This window comes from Lepidochelys olivacea (genome assembly GCF_965140295.1).
Source record: "Lepidochelys olivacea isolate rLepOli2 genome assembly, chromosome: 26".
Taxonomy (NCBI): domain Eukaryota; kingdom Metazoa; phylum Chordata; order Testudines; family Cheloniidae; genus Lepidochelys; species Lepidochelys olivacea.
Window position 1 is genome coordinate 1,226,548 of NC_140436.1, and position 20,673 is coordinate 1,247,220.

General features: G+C 44.0%; 1 protein-coding gene across 1 annotated transcript in view; it reads right to left on the reverse strand.

Moving 5' to 3' along the window:
• Positions 1-20,673, reverse strand: part of LOC311513272 (disintegrin and metalloproteinase domain-containing protein 18-like) — a 69,426-nt gene that overhangs the window by 21,781 nt on the left and 26,972 nt on the right. The window contains exons 16-27 of the mRNA XM_084614975.1: positions 19,297-19,402; positions 17,265-17,414; positions 14,618-14,679; positions 13,969-14,047; positions 12,123-12,199; positions 11,804-11,981; positions 10,151-10,216; positions 5,400-5,471; positions 3,803-3,969; positions 3,611-3,692; positions 2,765-2,901; positions 532-712 (exon numbers count right to left, since the gene is read on the reverse strand). Of these exons, the coding sequence (XP_084471101.1) occupies positions 532-712; positions 2,765-2,901; positions 3,611-3,692; positions 3,803-3,969; positions 5,400-5,471; positions 10,151-10,216; positions 11,804-11,981; positions 12,123-12,199; positions 13,969-14,047; positions 14,618-14,679; positions 17,265-17,414; positions 19,297-19,402 (1,357 nt within the window). The remainder of the gene's footprint in view (positions 1-531; positions 713-2,764; positions 2,902-3,610; positions 3,693-3,802; positions 3,970-5,399; positions 5,472-10,150; positions 10,217-11,803; positions 11,982-12,122; positions 12,200-13,968; positions 14,048-14,617; positions 14,680-17,264; positions 17,415-19,296; positions 19,403-20,673) is intronic.

The window sequence follows — 20,673 nt, forward strand, 5'->3', positions numbered from 1 at the left end:
TAAAAGCGTAGTTAATGATGGCGGTTTTATCTGTCAGCTACCTGTTGGTGAATAAACTGTCAGTTAAAACAAATAACATCTGTTGCACGAGCTTCCTTCAAGTTTATCAATTTTGAAGATGTCACTTAACAATCAAAAAGGCAGAATGCCATGGACAAATTTTAACAACAGTAATTTCAAATGCTTTCTATTATAAATTTAAAAAATCAAATAAAGCTACATTTGAAATTCAAAGAGAAATTTCATATTGAACGTCTATCTACATTTAGAGAAAAACAGAAATTTATGTTCCATTTTAAAGCCCATTTCAGAACACAACCCTGACTATGAGGCTGAGAAAAAGCACCTCCATAGCATTTCCAAGTTGAATGTTTTTTCTCAAGGGCTCCAGGTGGCCTTTCATCCAGAGGTCTTGTTAGCACTTCTTGGACCCATAAGGTATCTCTTATTTTTTTAATTTTCTCTTCCGTCTCAAGGTATGGAACTGTGAATTATTTATTCATATTAAATTTCAGGAATTTATTTCCTAACCTTTCGTGTGCCACAGTCACAGTCCTCTCCTTCCTCCACTATTTTGTTGCCACAGACGGGAGCCCTATAAGATGCATTCAAATACGGTTTGTTCAAAAGGCATTCTCCTTCTCCACTTGCAATGAAACTTTGAAAGTCTCCTATACTGCAGTTGCTAAAGGTCTTTGTCCCACTGGAATGTCTAAAACATAAAGTACAATATCATCATTAAAGTATTCTCCATGCTTTGTAAAATATATATCCTTTCATGCCACTGAAATACTTTAATAAAACAAAAATGACTTTGGTTGCAAAATTAAGGATTTTTAAAAATATATCAACTGTTTGCCTTGTGGGTGAATGTGGCTATTAACCTGGCACCTTAAGTGCATTCACTTGCCTTCAACATTCTTCTTGGCTGAAATAAATTAAATAGAACTGGCAACCTCAAATTAAAATAATTTCTCCAAATTGGAGGCCTCTGACCCAGCATGTCTGCCTCAATGAAGGAATAAATATAATTTTTTAAAATATCTTTGCAAGTTTGTGCTAGAATGGTGTTTGGGTCCCAGACAGACTGCATGCTGCAGCCAACTGAGGGCAAGAAGAAGGCATAACATGCAATGGAGGATGCCCTCGTTAAATTAGGAAAACACAAGCAGAACAGCAAAACCTTTCTAAACTGTCATTGTCTCAGTCTCTCCACTAAAGATACTGCAGGCCATACCTTTTCTGTCTCTTCCAGAACACTTGTTTATTCTCCTCAGTGAAAACTTGACAGCAATTGAGGTTAGTTTAATAGTAATCAATCTAGCAGCTACAATTAGGAAACCTATAATATAAATACCAGATTTTTTTTCTTTCCTGTCATCAGCGGTTATATTGAATTGAGTGTAGTACCACCTACAAGCCCACTGAGAGAAGTCTGGAGCCCCAGTATATCATGTTTGCTGTGGCCCCATCCCCTCCCATTTCACCCCAGTTCCAGACATTCCAGTTACAAACATTGGGGGGTGGGGCCGAGCTTATGGGGCTGGTACAATTGTCTCCCCTTTCCCTCCTCTTGTCATCACAGACAATAAAGCATCTCACAAGAAGACGGAACTCTCAGTAAATTTAATTTTAATGACACATTACATTATACTAATATTAGAAACATTTAGGCCCTTGAGTAATTTTACATAGTAGAACTAGTCAAGTGAGTAAAGTTACTTACATCCATAAGAGTTTGCATGATTGGTCCCATAGTGAGTACACATCTGTACATAACATAAACTGGAAAGCTTAAAAAAAGGGTGGAGAAAATGGAGAAGTGTGGACTAGTTTTAAACTAAGAGTGATTGAACATTTGAAATTTGATAATAAAAGACCTTATGATCTCTGAAGGTCCAAGTTAGGGCTTTTCCTGTATTCAGTGGCTCATAATGAATTAGTGTATTTAATTTCAAGACTGTAGCTCAGCGGGAACATAGACATTAAAAGTCACATAGTTATCAACAACTGCTTAGATAGAGAAATAGGACTTAAAAGATGAGGGTAGGAGACAGATTTTGTTCTTAAGTGAAAAGCGAAATATTTCCTGTAACTGTTAATCTCTGAAAGTACTATTTATTTATTTTAGATTTTTACATCAAATTAGTGTTCATGGCAAGTACCTGACTGACAGGCAGCCTCAGATTGAATTACTCCCTTTATGCACATGACAAGCAGCAACAGTGCAAGTTTTCCTGCACTATGTCACTAATCTGCTTTAAATCTTGTGGGACCATCGCGGGGATGAGAAAGTAAGTCAGTCTGTCGGCTCCTCTGCAGAGATTCCCAGCTGATGACATTTGTGTTGGGATAGTTTGGTTATATGGAAACATACCAACAAAGAGGAGGACTGTGACCTATACCTATATCTATCTAGATATGACCTATATCTATATCTAACACGGCAATCACTCTGAAACCTAATTCTATCTAGATATCCATCCATCCATCTATAGGTCACAGTCCTATTCTTTGTTGATATGTTTCCATATATCCAAACTATCCCAACACACATAGGCATACACACAGACAACTTCTAGCCACTAATGAACTGGGATGGACTTAAAACAGTGATATAGAGGTACAAAAGTCTACATATATCCTAATATGGCATTATTTAGAATGATAGCACTTGTATGCATATTAAAATGGTTCTAAATATAATAAATAATGCAATGCTATGTGAGGTACATAAATTAATAATAATTAAAAAAAAACTTACACTGCTGTGGTGTGCATTATGCAGGTGTATCCTGAACACTGACAATCCCTAGAATCATCATATGCTATTCCCAGACTAAGCCCGAGCAGCTGTGCAATGATGACTGAAAATGTCTCCAGTGTTATTGTTCTTTGATACTAATATAATAAGAAAGAAAGTGCTAAAAGTTCATTCAACTGTGGAAACAAACTGTGATAAAAATCTAAATTTTTTGTTTTCTGCCCTGCCTAACATACACAAAGATATCTGCACTAGACATAATATATGAACGGAACGCATACTCCATTGTAAGGAAACTGCTCTGTCCACTTCCAGGACTAGAAGGAAGTTACAAAGAACATGTGTAACCCTGAATTCAAACACTCATTAACGTACTTTTTCTCCAGAGGCCGAATCCTCTGTGCAGTGCCTAGTCTAAGTAGACAAGTTGAGTGCAGAGTAGAAGTGCAGGGGCAAGAATCTTTCCATCTGATCCTATGGAGTGGCTACTGAGCCCAGTGGCTCAAATAATCTGTGATGCCTTTTTGGAGCCACCACCCAGAGCAGAAAACCAGAGGACCCCAGACAAGGATATCCTTTGGCTCCATTTCTATTTCATCATCCCCTGCATGCTGCTCCACAGCATGTGAGACAAGGCTCCTCTTCTCATGGTGTTTAACTTCTGAATGGCCCTGCTAAATTCTGTGTTCCCCCTGCACAGCATAGCTGCATTGATTCTGTTGCCAGGGGACTCTTCTTAGTTGTAGAGGTGGGTGCAAGATTTGCCCCTACAAGCAAAGGTCAGAACTGTAAGTAACCAATACAGTATATTACTTGTACAGGTAAGTAAATTCTATTATATCATACCAGAGCAACCCCTCCAGAATAGTTTCTCAGACACAGCTTTCCTGCAAAAGATGCCCCTACATAATTTGGTTGGTCCCTGTAACTAAAGCACAAAAAAGATTCTTGATCATAAATATATTCTTTCTAAAAACAATGACAGTCTAAAAGATTTCTAGTGCATCTTCTTTAATAATAAAGTAATGTTCTTCTTACACAAATAAATATGCTATGTCATGTGGCCGTAGAATAAGATGGATATTTTTCCACTGTAAAAACCTTTGTAATAATTCATCAGCTTCCCCTGTTATAGGAATTTTGTTACTATCTGCCCAGAACTCCAATGAAGACAGCACAATTGTCATATTAAGAGAGGTAAACATCTGAAAATGTAACAGAGGAAATACAAGATCAGTTACATTATATGCACTGTAGTACTGGAAGATCTATAAGCAATGGCCATGAGTGTAACAAACTATGGATTGGACTGTCACAGAGTGTATAGCCACAGATGTCCCCACAATAAAATGTTGTAATCTATGTTAAGGAAAACACAGTACTGAAAGATCCTAAAATCCAACATCTTAGTCCATATCAATCCTTTTCAACCTAGTCAATCAAAATAAATTCTCAGTTAGTGCATCACAACTGTCAGTTCTTTTTATTAGAGAGACAAGGTGAGTGAGGTAATATCTTTTATTGGACCAACTTCTGCTGGTGAGAGAGACAAGCTTTCAAGCTTACAAAGAGCTTTTCTTCAATTCTGTGTGAGCTCAAGAAGCTTGTCTCTCTCACCAACAGAAGCTGGTCCAATAAAGGATATTACCTCACCCACCTTGTCTCTCTAATATCCTGGGACCAACACAGTTACAATGATGCATACAGTTCTTCTTATGACCAAGTTAACTTAAAATAACTAAGATTATGTCTACACTGAAAAAAAAAAAACAACAGGTGCATTCTTAACTCGGGTTAGTTAACTCAGGCTAAAATACCAATGCAGACACAGCAATTTGGCTTTCAACTGAGGTTAGCAGTCTGAGTTCAACCCCAGATCACCCTATACACTTTAAATTGCACTGCTAACCCACGTAAAAAGTCGAGTTTGGAAAATTGCCCATCTGGGGAATCCTCGTGCCAAGATTGAGGCTCATCATCCTACCAATACTGTATACACTACAAACATAACCTAAGGAAGTTTAAGACAGAAAAAGATTCACGGATATCATAACAACAGTAACAAGTGCCCACAATGAAGGTAGTCAGAGTAATTTTACAATAAAAAAATTCTAAAGGGGGACACATTGCAGGTCCCTTTATTTTCAGATGGCTCAGAGTACCTGGCGTCTCTGATGTCTCTCAGGGGTGAATGAGCTAATCCTGGTGATGAGGAATATAAAATGGTTTTTAATCTAATTGCTGCAGACTGAGTATCCTGAGGGTGAAAACTGGTATTAAATAATCACCAGAGAATAATATCATCTATAAAATATTTGGACTTCATGAGGTAATAATATTTTCTTCTCCTACTGCATCTTTCATCCAAGGTTCTCAGAGCATTATAAGTCTCACATAACCCTTGTGATGTAGGACACAGATAAGTATTATATCGAATTTACAGAAGAAAAAGACACAGAAATGTGAGGTGACTTAGCAAAGTCACACAGCAGGTCGGTGACAGAACCAGGAATAGAACCCAGGAGTCCTGATCCCAGCCCCCTGCTCTACCTGCTAGGCTATGACTACCAGCAAACTGACTCAGAACAGCCACATTTCCCATATGAATATTGAACAGAAAAAGACAGTAACTTACACTATTGACAAAGCCAATAAGCTGGACTATTTTCTCCGTTACAACATCCTTGTCTGAACCCATATAGTCATACTGAAAAATAACACAACTTTTTAGATTACAACAACATATCACTGCTGTGCAATGTTTCTTTGAATGTAACATTTCCCTTAGGAACTGATGCAGTGTCCAAATGAGTTCTTTCTATTTGTGCCATTTCCAGATTGTGGTACCTGCCTTAAAATATTCTCTCCCAGTTCTCAGAGAAACTTTATCTGTTTTTCTTCATGTCATATCCTCCCAGATCATTTGGTAGAATGGACAAAGCAGCCATCATAAGAACATGAGAATGGTCATAATGTGTCAGGCCAATGGTCCAGCTAGTCCATTATCTTGTATTTCAACAGTGACCAGTGCCAGATGCTTCAGAGGGAATGAACAGAACAGAGCAATTTATCGAGTGATCCATCCCCTGTCATCCAGTCCCAGCTTCTGGCAATCTGAGGTTTATGGACATCCGGAGCATGGGGTTGTGTCAGTGACCATCTGGACTAATTGATGGACCTATCCTCCAGGAACTTACCTAATTCTTTTTTTTTACCAAGTTATACTTTTGGCCTTCACAACATCCCTTCACAATGAGTTCCACAAATTAACTGTGCATTGTGTGAAGTACTTCTTTACATTTGTTTTAAATAGACTGCCTAATCATTTCATTTCATTCAAGCCTGTGTTCTTGTGTTATGGAAGGAGTAAATAACACTTCTTTATTCACTTTCTCCAGATCATTCATGATTTTATTGATCTCTATTATATCTCCCCTCAGTTTTCTCTTTTCCAAGCTGAAGAGTTCCAGTCTTTTTAATCTCTCGCATATGGAAGCTGTTCCATACCCCTAATCATTTTTGTTGCCCTTCTCTGTACTTTTCCCAATTCTAATATATCTTTTTTGAGACAGGGCGAGCAGAACTGCACACAGTATTACAGGTGTGGGCATACCATGGATTTATATAATGGCATTATGATTTTTTCTGTCTTATTGTCCCTTTTCTAATGTTTCCTAACATTCTGTTAGCTTTTTTGACTGCTGCTGCACATTTAGCAGATGTTATCAGACCACTATCCACAAGGACTCCAAGTTCTCTTTCTTGAGTGATAACAGCTAATTTAGATGCCATCATATTGTATGTGTAGTTGGGATTATGTTTTCCAATGTGCATTACTTTGTATTTATCAGCACTGAATATCTTCTGCCATTTTGTTGCCCAGCCTCCCAGTTTTGAGAGATCCATTTGTAACTCTTCACAGTCAGCTTTGGACTTAACTATCTCGAGTAATTTAATATAGTCTGCAAACTTTGCCACCTCACTATTTACCCCTTTTTCCAGACCATTTATAAATATGCTGAACAGCACTGTTCCCAGCACAGATCCTTGGAGGAGCGTACTATTTACCTCTCTCCACTGTGAAAACTGACCATTTGTTCCTACCTATGTTTTCTATCTTTTAACCAGTTACTGATCCATGAGAGGACCCTCTTATCCCATCACTGCCTACTTTGCTTAAGAGCCTTTGGTGAGAGACCTTGTCAAAGACTTTCTGAAATCTGGATCACCCATGTCCACATGCATTTTGACTCCCTCAAAAAATTCTGATAGATTGATGAGGCATGATTTCCCTTTACAAAAGCAGTGTTGACTCTTCCCCAACGTATTGTGTTCATCTATGTGTCTAATAATTCTGTTCTTAACAATACTTTCAGCCAGTTTGCCTCATACTGAAGTTAGGCAATTACAGGCCAGTAAGCCTATCTGTGAGTCATCTGGTACAGAAGCAGATTTAAACAATAGGTTACATACCACACTTAGTAATTCTGCAATTTCATATATGAGTTCCTTCAAAACTCTTGGGTGAATATCATCTGGCCCTGGTGACTTATTACTGTTTAATTTATCAATTTGTTCCCAAACCTCCTCTATTTGTCCCCTAAAAGAAATGGCTCAGATGTGGGAATCTCCCTCACATCCTCTGCGGTGAAGACCGATGTAAAGAATCGATTTAGCTTCTCTGCAACGGCCTTGTCTTCCTTGAGTGCTCCGTTAGCACCTCAATCATCCAGTGGCCCCACGGATTACTGAGCAGGCTTCCTGCTTCTGATGTACTTGAAAAAAAATTGCTGTTAGTTTCTCTGTCTTTTGCTAGTTGCTCTTCAAATTCTTTTTTGGCCTGCTAATTATATTTTTACACTTGACCTGCCAGAGTTTATGTTCTTTTCTATTTTCCTCTGTAGGATTTGATTTCCGGTTTTTGAAAGATGACTTTTTGTCTGTAACTGCCTGTCTCTGTGGATAGACTGAGCCCAGCTCCCCTGGACTTCAGCCGGTGAGCCCAATCCAGCTAGTTAAAGAGGGCTGGGCTACACCTCGGCCTGTAAAGGGCTGCTATGCTAATAGGCACCTGGAAGGAGGAAGAACTGAAACAGGCTGAGCCCTGGGGAGGAAAAGCCACACTGGAGTGGGAGAGGTCAGAGGCTCAGAGAAGCAGCCCTGCAGCTGCTGCTCCTCAAGAGGAGCAGAGCTGACTGAGGCTGGGAGGCTACCAGGAGCTGGAGTGCCAGAGACCCCTGGGAAGGGTGGCCCTGAAGCCTGGGGCCAAGGATGGAGTTAAGACTATTTTCTGTTTGCTTGATAACCTCTGTTTAAAGAAAGAAATCTCCTTGAAAACACTGGGTATGGCAGCACATGCTTTAGAAGTGGGGAGAAGCAATGGCCCCGGTGACCTGGCATCTCTTACTCTGTTGTTTAGCCATGGTGGTATTTTTTGGTCCTCTTACAGATTTTTTTTTTTTTAATTTGGGGTATACACAGAGTTTGAGCCTCTGTTGTGGTGTTTCATCCTCATAGGGGGGAAAACACCAAAGAAACCCACCACAGTAATATTTAACTTCTAAAACGGGAACTACACAATTGTTCTCTAAAGCATGGCGATGCCATTAAAAGTTTGTTGCTGGGGTTAAAAGTACTGCGGCATTGTGGTGGAGGAGATGACATACACACCCGGCCACAAGCCAAGCAAGTGTTAAGGAACTCCTGTGGTCATAATCAACCCCAACCTGTTGCACCTGTGAGGCTGGTCAGGCCTGGAGACAAGCCCTTGAAAGCCTTGCAGTGGCACTCAGAAGCAAGTAGACCCTGGCTCAGGCACCCAGACTGGAGGCCCTGTGTCACTAACTGACCTATAGTTTGTGAATGCTACTTGCCTAAGCCCACTGAGAAAGGAGACAGGTTGGGCTGATTTTCCTTGTTGAAATCCCACCAGGATTAAGCCCTGACTTGTGTTCCCTCTAAGCTACATGGTTGGGCAGCCACCCAGGAGTGATTCAAGTGCTGTGCACATCCAGCAGCATATGCTCAGGTGCCCCTCCTCCCTGTTACTTTGCATCCACATTGCTCCTGCAGCTGCTCCCATGACCCTCCTGCCGGCTGTGCAAAGTGGGGGGGAGAAAGGAGAGGGTGTTGATGTCAGGGTGTCCCTGCCCTCTTTCCCCCATCTCCACAGAGCCGGGGAGAGGGGACAGGGCCCAGGACTGAAGCAGGAGAGAGCTGCTGTGGTCGGAGGTCTGAACTAGCTTTCTGGGTGAGTGAGTGTGCCTTAAAGGGACAGCACATGGTCTCTGAGACTTCTCCAGCAGACAGCTCACACAATTTCTATCTCTGTCTCTCTCCTGCCCATGTCCATCTCCGCAGAGTGGGGGAGGGAAGTCAGGGCCAGGAGACCTTTCAGTGAGTGCCTTAAAGACACAGTGCATGGTGTCTCTCAGAAACTTCCCCAGCAGCCAGCGCACACACAGTCTGTGTGTGTGTGTGTGTGTGTGTGTGTCTCTCTCTCTCTCTCTCACACACACACAGTCTTTCACACTCCCCTCCCAACACATACTTGTATGATTGTTGTTGTTACTTCTTGGTACTTCCTGCAATGCACATATATTCTCTGTAATTTTATTCTTTCAAAGTGTGTTATTTTAGTTTTTGACTGGTCTATGCATTTCATAATTTTTTATTTCTCTCTTACACTTACATTTAATTCTTTGAGTGGTGAGTTCTAAAATGCCTAACCTGTCCTGGCTGGAGTAATTATCCCTATGGTAACTTTTTAAAAATATATATTATATCTAGGTTTTTTGTTTCTACTGGTGGCGCACATTCCCACATACCTTGCTTCACATAACAAAATTTATTCCACACATGGATGGAAAAACTCAGAGGAAACATTGGCCCTGACCTTTATTTGCACTGAGGACTGGGAACTGAAACTGCCTGAAAGACTGCTTCCCTCTCCCTTACACAAGGAAGAGAGGCAGGTAAATATTTTCCTTTGTTTGGATTGTTTTGTATCCCCTGAAAGGGGATGGACTCACTAAAGGCACAGCCAGAAGGCTGTACCTATACCCCGGAACCAGACCACAGGGCTGGGGCTGCCCAGAGAACAAGTTAAGTGAGGTGCCTGCTCTCTCTGAAAGGGGGCAATCTTGGGACATTAACCTTAGACAGTCAAATATGCATCAATTTTTGAACCTGCCATAGGATTAATCAAAATGCTAAGACAGCAGTGGGGGTAAGAGAGAAGCCACATTTACATTTTGGAAAGTGTGTATGCTCCTACTATGTGCTGTAGAGACAGAGAGGAAGTTTCTAGAGCTGGACTCAGCTTTTGCAATAAAAATTAAGACAATACCATAGGAAAATATAAATGATTAATTAGTTTAGACTTACCAGAGCCTTGTCCAAAATCACATGCATTTCCAGATATCTGGAGTATCTGATGAAACTCTGTTTTGACTTAAGGAAAAAAGTATATTAAGGAATTACTTCTACATTATATCTCTTGTGCTGATTACTAGCAGTGTGAATGAGACACAGAGAGCAGAAGTCACAAAATAAGATAGAGCGAATGGCCAAGCTAAATTAGTGCTATTCAGAAACAATTAAATCTAACTGTGGAAATAGCCCTGGACTTCTGAGAAGTCACAAATTAAGGAATGTACAAGATTCTAAAATCATCAACAGAGTTGGACTTCTCTTAGTTACTAGAATTTAAAAAAAGGAGAACAGTAATGGGAAAAATTAAATTAATAAGTGATCTCACAGCTGAGAATCCCTTTGACAATGACACTCACTCTCCACTATTAGCAAAACCTCTGAACCAAAATTGCGGAAGCAACATGTACAGCTGGTTCAGACCAGCCAAAATCTATCACAGACTCTAGAAAAGTGAAAAATCTGACATTTTGGAGCCAAATTTGTTCAGTCAAAGATTACTTGAACTGGTCCCCCCTGCCCAAAGGAAAAATTATGTGAGGTCAAGACTGCAAACTCTAAACATCTGTGCGGAATCTACACATCCCATCTGCCCTCGATCCATATTTTGACCTTTGAATGTCGCCAAAACTCTCTCTGGTGGGATAGTTAGGTGTCCTGCCATGCATACTGCACTGGCAAGTCACTGGCACCACCACCATTTAATTTCTCACCTTAGTTCCCAATTTGACCTAGTAATTTGGATCAGCACAAAGTCTGAAGAGATAAAGCTATATTGTTCTCTGAGGGCCTGGCTGAAAACCCTTCTCCTAACCAGTCGTGTAGCGGCATTGATGTTGAGAAGTGAAAGTGGGAGACTGTCTACATATGTATGTGTACTTAGACTCACACTTTACATCTAGAACTACCAATTTTCAGGTGCCCAGAGCTGTGTCAGGTGCTGAACAGAGTGAGGATCCAGGAAGGATATTTAGGAGTCTAAAGGACTGGTCCCCCCACCCAAAGGAAAAATTAGGAGTGCTGTCCCACTAGTTGTTATTGGGCTTGTGTGCCAAAAGCCCTCCCCATCGAGATGGGAATGTCCCCTTTAGTAATATTACATCTCTGAGCAAGGTGGTGACATAGGACATCATGATCTCTCAAATCAGTTCAGGGCACTGGATCACATTCCCACAAGCATCCAAGAATCACTGCTTCCCAGCTACATTCTTTCCTAATAAAGTAATGGCTTCTTCTTGCCGTGGAGCAGCCCCGTGCTTCAATCCACGGTCCAGGAAGATAATGTGTGTTACCACAATGCCCAACCAGAAGAGGCAAAAGACTGTTCTTACCACAACTGAGTTGTCCAATGTCTAAGTATCAGACATACTGAATAAACCAAAATTACCACCGTGTAATAGCTTTGCCTTGTCTTTCAGACAAAACACAAACTGACAAATTCTGCCCTCGGTAACATCCTCGCAACCCCACACACTTTATTGAGGATGTACAAGTGTAACTGAGAAAAGAATTTGGCTAAAAATACTGAGGGTAGAGATTGTAAAGTAGATCAGATACTAACCTATGAAACATTTTCTCAGCAAAGTAAACAAACCAGAGAGCACCTACTTTTATTCCTGTATCCAGCTTCCGTGTCATCCCTTCACTCCATATAACAGAATCATTTTCTACAAAAAGCAGACTCTCAATGTTTTCATTCCATATTTGATAAACGAGATGTTGAAATCCAGGTGTAGAGTCCAAAGGTTCAATTCCATAGCTGACATTCTTTAACTGCAGTATCCCTCTGAAAAAGCCAAAATTATGTGAAGCTCTAACATAGTTTGAATGAAACCACAGTCAGTCTGAAAGGCAACAGATACTGTAAATGCAAAAACACCTTCTGAATTATTTAATTTCTGTATTTAAATAAAAGTGGTGTTATTACCTAAGTCCAGAACAGGTGCTGAGTGTCACAACTGAATTTGGAAAACCTGCAATATATCCTTTGTAGAAACAATCACGCTAGAAAAAATAATTAAAGAAAAATTAATGGCTTACTCATCAGTAAGGGGAGTTCACCAGCCAAGAGCTGGAAATCATTTCAGTATTGACATGTTGAGGAAGTGCACATTGATAATTATTTAGGCTGTGCTGTCACCCTAATTTTAAAGGACATGCTCCCAATGAAAAGATTCAAAGTATATGGGGACAAGGGGACCACAGTCTATAAATGTGAGTAGATACGAGTGAATTGGAAAACTCTGAATGATCAACTTTTCTGTCTTTGTACACCTCTCAGGGCTAAATTAACTTTTGTGGACCCCACACCGCACTCAGCCCATTCTCTGCTCCGAGGCCGTGCCCCTGCTCTGCATCTTCCCTCAAGGCCCCGCCCACCCCTCAAACAGAGAGGGGAGGGAGCAGAAAAGAGGGGGGGCAGAGAGGAACAAGCAGTGGTTAGGGGTGGGGCAGAGAAGAACAAGCGGTGGGAGGGGTCTTGCAGGGGAAGAGGCTGAGTGGGAGCGGAGCCTAGGGGCGGAGCACAAACAGAGTCAGGGGCAAGGCCACAGTCCAGGCACCAGGGCCCCTTCTGAATGTGAGCCTGATGCCAGGGTGCCACTGTAAACCCAGTACTGTTCCCTCTACTGCAGGGGTCTCCAACGTGGTGCCCCAAGAAAGGTTGGGGACCACTGCTCTACTGAACTGCACTCTTCGGGAACTATTCTCTATTTATCTTAGGTACTTATATGGCCTCCATCACCATAGTATCTGAGCACCTCAATGTATTTATCTTCGTGGCACTCATGTAGGGTGACCGGATGTACCGACTTTATAGGGACAGTCCCGATATTCGGGGCTTTCCCTTATATAGGTGCCTATTATCCCCCACCCCATCCTGATTTTTCACACTAGCTATCTGATCACCCTACACTCATGTGAGGTAAGGAAGTTCTATTATCCTCATTTTACAGATGGAGAATTGAGGCACAGAGAGACTAAGTAACCTGCCCAAAGCCACACATGAAGCCTGTGCTGAGGAGAGACTTGAAACTAGGTCTGCCAAGTCCTAGACTAGAGCCCTCATCATTGGACCACCCTTCCTCTCCAATATTCCAGTACTATGAGCAAGTACTTTGAGACGGTACTGCTAGCCTGTCGATAACATTAAAGAGAAAACGTTAGGGTGCATCGCTCTTCTGAAACTAGCATCTGCCATTGCCATTAACTGCAGATTAAATCCTACTTTGGGGATCTGGGGAGAACAGTTTATGGATAATAAGCCAATGTTATCTATAGTGAAATGCTCAGGATTGTAAGAAACCCATATTTCTTTTACATCTATGTTTTTCTTTTAATATTACATACAATTGAGATCTTCACAATTATGCTATTGATTTTTTGAGTTTCAAAAATGTTCACAGCATTGGCATAACTCCACTCCAACTAACTTTAATGGGAACAAAGTTAGGCCAATGCCAACATCTTTAGAAAATCCCACTCTAAAACTCTGTTATAGTGCCTTTACCACAGATACTTTCTTGATAAGGCTGCCCATTTAATACAGTTCTAAATTTGAAAATAATAATCTTAGTAATTCTAATGGATATTTGCACCTTTCGTTGAAGAAGCTCATACCAGGATTAGCAATAAATAAGAAAAGTCTAAGGTACTTTCCAACAGGAGAGTCATTTTAATACTTAAAAATACAAGTAAAATCCCCAGAGAGTATTTCTAACAGCGAGTCTATTTTGAAAAAGCAAAACCTGCAAGACACAGTAAATAAATCTTACCTTAATACGTGGGAAATCAGAATGAACAGACCCCTCTTGCCTGTAAGTATACACCCTGAAATTATTGGGTAAAAAAACTCTATTAAAAAAAAAGAAAAGAAAAAAGTTTGAATTCCAAAATAAGTATTATACATTCCCGAAAAATTAAAGAGCACTCACACTTATTTCAGCATGCTGCAATGATTTTTTCCACCCTTTAGTTCAGTTTCTTGAGTGATAATTTAATGTTTTATGTTTTCTTTCCGATTGGAAAATTGTTGAGTTACATGGGGTGACAGTAATGTTCAGCCTTCAAGGTACACAGCTACAAACCCTTTTGAGGATTCCAAGTTCTTTTCTTGTTTGCCAGTCAGCTTCTCAATCTTCTCCTTAAGTCTTGAAACTCAAGGATCTGTGAGAGTATTTCCTACTGAAGAATCTTAGATTCATCAATTGTCAGTGCATACTAATAAGAATAACAAGCTAAAGCAACAAGATGGAGAAGTATAAGTTTGGGCTCTTACAGACAAAGAATAATAACTAAAGACTGGAACACAAAGGGAAGTTAAAAACAAGTCATCCAATACCTGACAGGATTTATTAGAAACATTTATAGTAACAGATCACACAGTACCCAGCCAAAGGGTGAGGAAGAAAGTCAATAACTTACTGTTGCTTCAGGAGAAGGGTATATGACCTCTCTTCTATTGTAATAACATAGGACACCTGATTCTAATGCATCCAGAATGACAGAGAAAAAGGGATTTACTAACACAGTATTTTAACTGGCTCAATAATTCTGCATTTACTAAACATGAACATAAATTTAAAGTGCTCGATGAAGATGAAGTGAGCTGTAGCTCACGAAAGCTCATGCTCAAATAAATTGGTTAGTCTCTAAGGTGCCACAAGTACTCCTTTTCTTTTTGCGAATACAGACTAACACGGCTGTTACACTGCAAGTGTTTCTCAAGAGAAATAGACAAATTGAGATTAAAACACGCCAGACTAGGGTTAGCCCCTCTTGACATCTACCAAAATGTATTGTGTTGTGCTCTTCCAAAGCTCTATGCAGTGCAGAGTGACTCAATCTTTGATTTCTTAAACTGAATCATATGTTCCTTTTAAAAGCTCCTTGTCTATAAGCAACCACAGCTAAGGAGGAGGAGAAAATGTAGTTACAATCAATAAACTGTGTGAAATCCTGCTCCAATTACCACAGGGGACAAAGTCATATATCAGTGTACACTATATAATTTACAGGAATATTGTATGTGGCAATATAATTTCCATACAAAGTGATACAGCATGGAAAGTTATTTTCATGGAAGCCAAATAATTATACTGATTGTGCAAGTGAGCACAAACCCACCAGGGTTCATAATATCATGATGTACAGTTATCACAAAAGTGACTGTAAAACCATTTAAAAATAATTAAATACACCCATCAATAAAAATTATTAGATTTTAAAAGACAAGTACATTATGTGCAAATTATTTACATAAGAATTGCCATAACGGTTCAGACCAGTTGTAGTCTAGTCTATTATCCTATCTCCAGTAATAGCCTGTACCAGATATGTCAAAGGCAGGTACAAGAAGTATAGTGGACCATTATGGAATAACCTGCTCATAAATTAAGTTTATTTCTAGCCCCCTTTCATTAGTGTTTGGATTATACCCTGAATAAGGAGGGTTTATATCCCTTATAAAAATTATGTTATCCAACAAGACTTTTGTTTCCTTTTAGCAGTCACACATACGTTGCCTTTCATTTCCACTGAATATTTCATTGTGCTTACTCTTATTTTATACATATCATCATCACGTCCCCTCTTGTTCATCTTCCTTCTCAACTGAACTCTCCTAATCTCTCCTCATACAGAAATTTTCCCATGTATCGAATTGTTTTGTTGCCCAACTCTGGACCTCTTCTATTTCTGTAACATTTTTCAGAGACAAGGTGTCTAGAACTGAACACAATATTCCAGGAGAGAGTGTGATATCAGTTTGTGTAACTGGCTAATAGTTTCAGCATTATTTCTATCCCATTATTTATATACACTTTATTTGTTTTTTTGACTGGAGCTGCGCTCTGAGCAAATGATTTCAATGAGATATTCACAATGAACCACGGGGATCTTTCTCCTGAGACATTACATTAATTTAAAACACTTCAATACATGCAAATAGTTTAAATTATTCGTTCATTGAGCATTACTTTGCATTTGACAAGACTAAGACTGCCAGTACATTTCAAGCCGATACCTGTAAGATTTTGGAATCTGAAACTTTAAAAAAAATGTTGTTCAAGAGATTTGCAGCTCCCCTTTAAATCTAAAGGTTTAAATGCTCAAGCACTTGGCCATATCTAGCTTAGTATATCAAGATGGTTGACTGTACAATATTTCATGATGGTACACAGAAATTATAAAAGCCACAAGAATTTGTGCATGGAAGGATTTCTAGTTGTACCTTCAGCTAAGCAAAATTATTATATTCCAGTCCATAGTTTTTTAATAATTAAATTTCTTAATTATAAGCACTAGTACCCGATTTCCATTTTGATTTGATGTCATTGACCATGGAACCATGATTTGCATAAATGTTCGTTGAGAACCTAGAGAAGAAAAAATCTTCACTAACTGTATTTATTAATATTCCCCCTGTCATACATCACCCTTCACTATCTGCCTAAACTGTTCCTTCCTATCTATCCTCCCGTTTCAATCACCAACCATGGCTTCCTCTCCATTTCTGAATGCATTATAAAACTGCCATATTGGCTTTGGCATGCTTGACTGACTCTCTCTTCAATCTACTCTGTGTCCACACCCACCTTATTCCCCATATAAATGCACACTACTCCCCTAATCTTGGCTTCCTCTCTTTCCGCTTCATTCAGCAAACTGGAGGAAGCGCTTTTAAGCTCTTTTGTTTTTGCTGCCTGTTTACCAGGCACTTTCTCCCTCTGAGCCAGTCAAGTTTCTTCTTCAAATGCAGGTTTAAAACTTTTCCCTTCACCTAGCTAAATGCCTTGCTCCCTTCCTTGAATTTGTGTCCAATGTGAAATTGTTTTATTAATGCCCTGATTTCTAGCTCTCCCCTTTTCTGCAGGCCCTCGGCTCATCATGCCCTGTCTCACTGTCCCCAGTTCTACAGTGTCACCTCCCTTAAGGCCTGTTGCTCTACACTGCTTGGAGATATGCAACACAAAATATCTTTCCTGGAACACATAATGATGAACCCTGGGTGAGAGAACAAAATCTGCCAGGGCCTGGGACCCACAGGACTCCCTGAGTACGGGTAATTTACCTCAGAGGCCTGGCTCTCCACCAAGCCCCTCCCTTCTTCTCTTAGCTGGAGGGTCAGGGATAGGGGAGCTGTAGGAGGGACAGCAGAGGGCTTCTCAATGCAGAGGGTGGCTCTTGAGGGAGCAGTGACACGGGGACAGACTGGATGTTTCTGTGGGTGAAGCGGCATGGAGATGTCTGTCTCCAGGAAGCCAGTGACATCAGGAGAGCTCTCGCAGCACCCACCCATATCGAATGACACGGGGGGGGGGGGGCGGGAGCGTTTATCCCTGAAGCAGGGGCAGTTGCCAGAAGACCATGCAGTGAAATGGGGATCTCTCTCCCGGGAAGGAGTGGGCAGTGATACAGGATAGGTCTCTGCAATGCAGGAGAATTGGCATGGGGGAGTCTTTCTCCTTGAGTGGGGGGGAGGTCTCTCCCAGGGGGTCATTGATGGGGGCAGTGACAAGGGGAGGGTCTCACCTGGCAGGGGCAGTAATATAAGGGGTGTCTTCCTGGCAGGGGGGCAGTGACATGAGGGGGGTCTCTCCTGGGGGAATGTGACAAGGGGGGGTCTCTCCTGGGGGATGTGACAACGGGGGGTGTCTCCCTGGCAGGGGGAGAGTGATGGGGGCAGTAACATGAGGGGTGTTTCCCTGGCAGGGGGACAGTGACATGGGTGGGTCTCTCCTGGGAGGGATGTGACAAGGGGGGGTCTCACCTGACGGGGGCAGTAATACAAGGGGTGTCTCCCTGGCGGGAGGGGGAGTTAAATGGGGGGTCTCTCCCTGGGGGGCAGTGGCATGAGCCATGTCTCCCAGAGAGGCAGGGGCAGTGACAAGGGATCTCTCCCTGGTGGGGAGGCAGTGACATGGGGGTCTCTCCCGGGGATGTGACAAGGGGTGGGGGTGTCTCTCCCAGGGAGGCAGTGACACGAGCCATGCCTCCTGGAGGGGTGGGGGGCAGTGACATGGGGGGTCTCTCCCTGGCGGGCAGTGATGGGGGGGTCCCGTAGGGCGGGGGGCAGTGAGGGGGGGGGTCTCCCGGAGGGGCATTGACGGGGGGGGGTCCCGGAGGGGCAGTGAGGGGGGGGTCTCCCGGAGGGGCAGTGACGGGGGGTCCCGTAGGGGGGGCAGTGAGGGGGGGGTCTCCCGGAGGGGCAGTGACGGGGGGGTCCCGGAGGGCGGGGGGCAGTGAGGGGGGGGGTCTCCCGGAGGGGCATTGACGGGGGGGGGGTCCCGGAGGGGCAGTGAGGGGGGGGTCTCCCGGAGGGGCAGTGACGGGGGGTCCCGTAGGGGGGGCAGTGAGGGGGGGGTCTCCCGGAGGGGCAGTGACGGGGGGGTCCCGGAGGGCGGGGGGCAGTGACGGGGGGGGTCTCCCGGAGGGGCAGTGACGGGGGGGGGGGTCCCGGAGGGCGGGGGGCAGTGACGGGGGGGGTCTCCCGGAGGGGCAGTGACGGGGGGTCCCGGAGGGCGGGGGGCAGTGAGGGGGGGGTCTCCCGGAGGGGCAGTGACGGGGGGGTCCCGGAGGGCGGGGGGCAGTGAGGGGGGGGGTCTCCCGGAGGGGCATTGACGGGGGGGGGGGTCCCGGAGGGGCAGTGAGGGGGGGGTCTCCCGGAGGGGCAGTGACGGGGGGTCCCGTAGGGGGGGCAGTGAGGGGGGGGTCTCCCGGAGGGGCAGTGACGGGGGGGTCCCGGAGGGCGGGGGGCAGTGACGGGGGGGGTCTCCCGGAGGGGCAGTGACGGGGGGGGGGGTCCCGGAGGGCGGGGGGCAGTGACGGGGGGGGTCTCCCGGAGGGGCAGTGACGGGGGGTCCCGGAGGGCGGGGGGCAGTGACGGGGGGGGTCTCCCGGAGGGGCAGTGACGGGGGGGGGTCCCGGAGGGCGGGGGGCAGTGACGGGGGGGTCTCCCGGAGGGGCAGTGAGGGGGGGGTCTCCCGGAGGGGCATTGACGGGGGGGGGGGTCCCGGAGGGGCAGTGAGGGGGGGGGTCTCCCGGAGGGGCAGTGACGGGGGGGGGTCCCGGAGGGCGGGGGGCAGTGACGGGGGGGGTCTCACCCAGCGCCGGGAGGAGCCGGGCCAGCAGCAGCGCCAGGACGGGTCCCATGGCGCGGGGCCGGCGGCGCCGGTTGGAGCCGGGAACGGTCGGGCGGCAAAACGGCCCCTGGGGCCTCGAGCCCGCGGGCAGCGCGTGACGGAGACCGAGACCCCCCCGCCCTCCGCCCCACACACACACGGCGGAAGGGGAGGACAGTCGGGGCCGTGTGGGAGGTGGGGGCAGTGTGGAGGGGTGTTGGGGGCCATGTGGGGAGGGGTGTTGGGGGCCATGTGGGGAGGTGTGGGGCAGTGTGGAAGCATGTTGGGAGGTGGGGACACTGTGGAGGGGCATTGGGGGCAGTATGGGAGGTGGAGAACGGGGGGGGTTGGGAGGCGTGGGGCAGTGTGGAGGGGGCTGTGGGGTTGTTGGAGGTGTGGGGCAGTATGGAGGGGTGTTGGGGGCCATGTGGGGAGGGGACTGTGGGGCAGTGTGGAAGCATGTTGGGAGGTGGGGACACTGTGGAGGGGCGTTGGGGGCAGTATGGGAGGTGGAGACTGGGGGGGGGTTGGGAGGCGTGGGGCAGCATCAGGGGTGTCTGTGTAAAAGTTGGGATGCCAAGTGCTAACACGTGCATCGCTCCCATTATGTTGGCAAATCTGTCACACATCCACCCTCCGTGCAGTGCATGTGGGAAGGAGAACTCACCCGGAGCCACCTGAAGGCACGAACTACACTGCACTTTATGGACAAGCGAGATTTTATTCACCAAAAGCAAACAGCTTATAAAATACGTCACTGCAGCTATAATCTAGTCTCATTTTTTCTTCCCCAGGAACCAGGACCTCAGCCTTCTTTTCCTAGCTTCGGTTTATGCCTGGTCCAGTTTAGTCTTCAGGTCTCTGCCAGCTGTTGCTCTTTACCTACATACTGTGGCAGAAAAGCAGAGGGTGGGGGAAGGGAACAGACATATCACTGCATATAGCAACAACAAGTAAATAGAACAACCAGGCTAGACTCTTCAAAAGGGATTGTTTGTTTGTTTGTTTATGTTTATGCATTTCCTTAATGTGTCTAGTTTAGCATTAGGAGCACAAATAGTTTTAACAAAATGGACTTGATCAAATTCACTGCATGCCACTGATTATTTATAAAAATATGCAACCATAGCATTATGAGGTTTATATTTTTCACCAATACAAATATAATTATGGATATTCCAGAGCAGACGTTTAGAAAAACCTACTGCATAATGAGTAGATCGTATTTTGAAGAATAAACTGGTGTGTATTGAAACGACACCACTTCTGACCAGCTTTCTCAGAGAATCTGTGTTTTATCCTCTTTCCTGAACTGTGCTTCACACAATAGGATCCAACCCTGATTACAGTCTTGGAGTA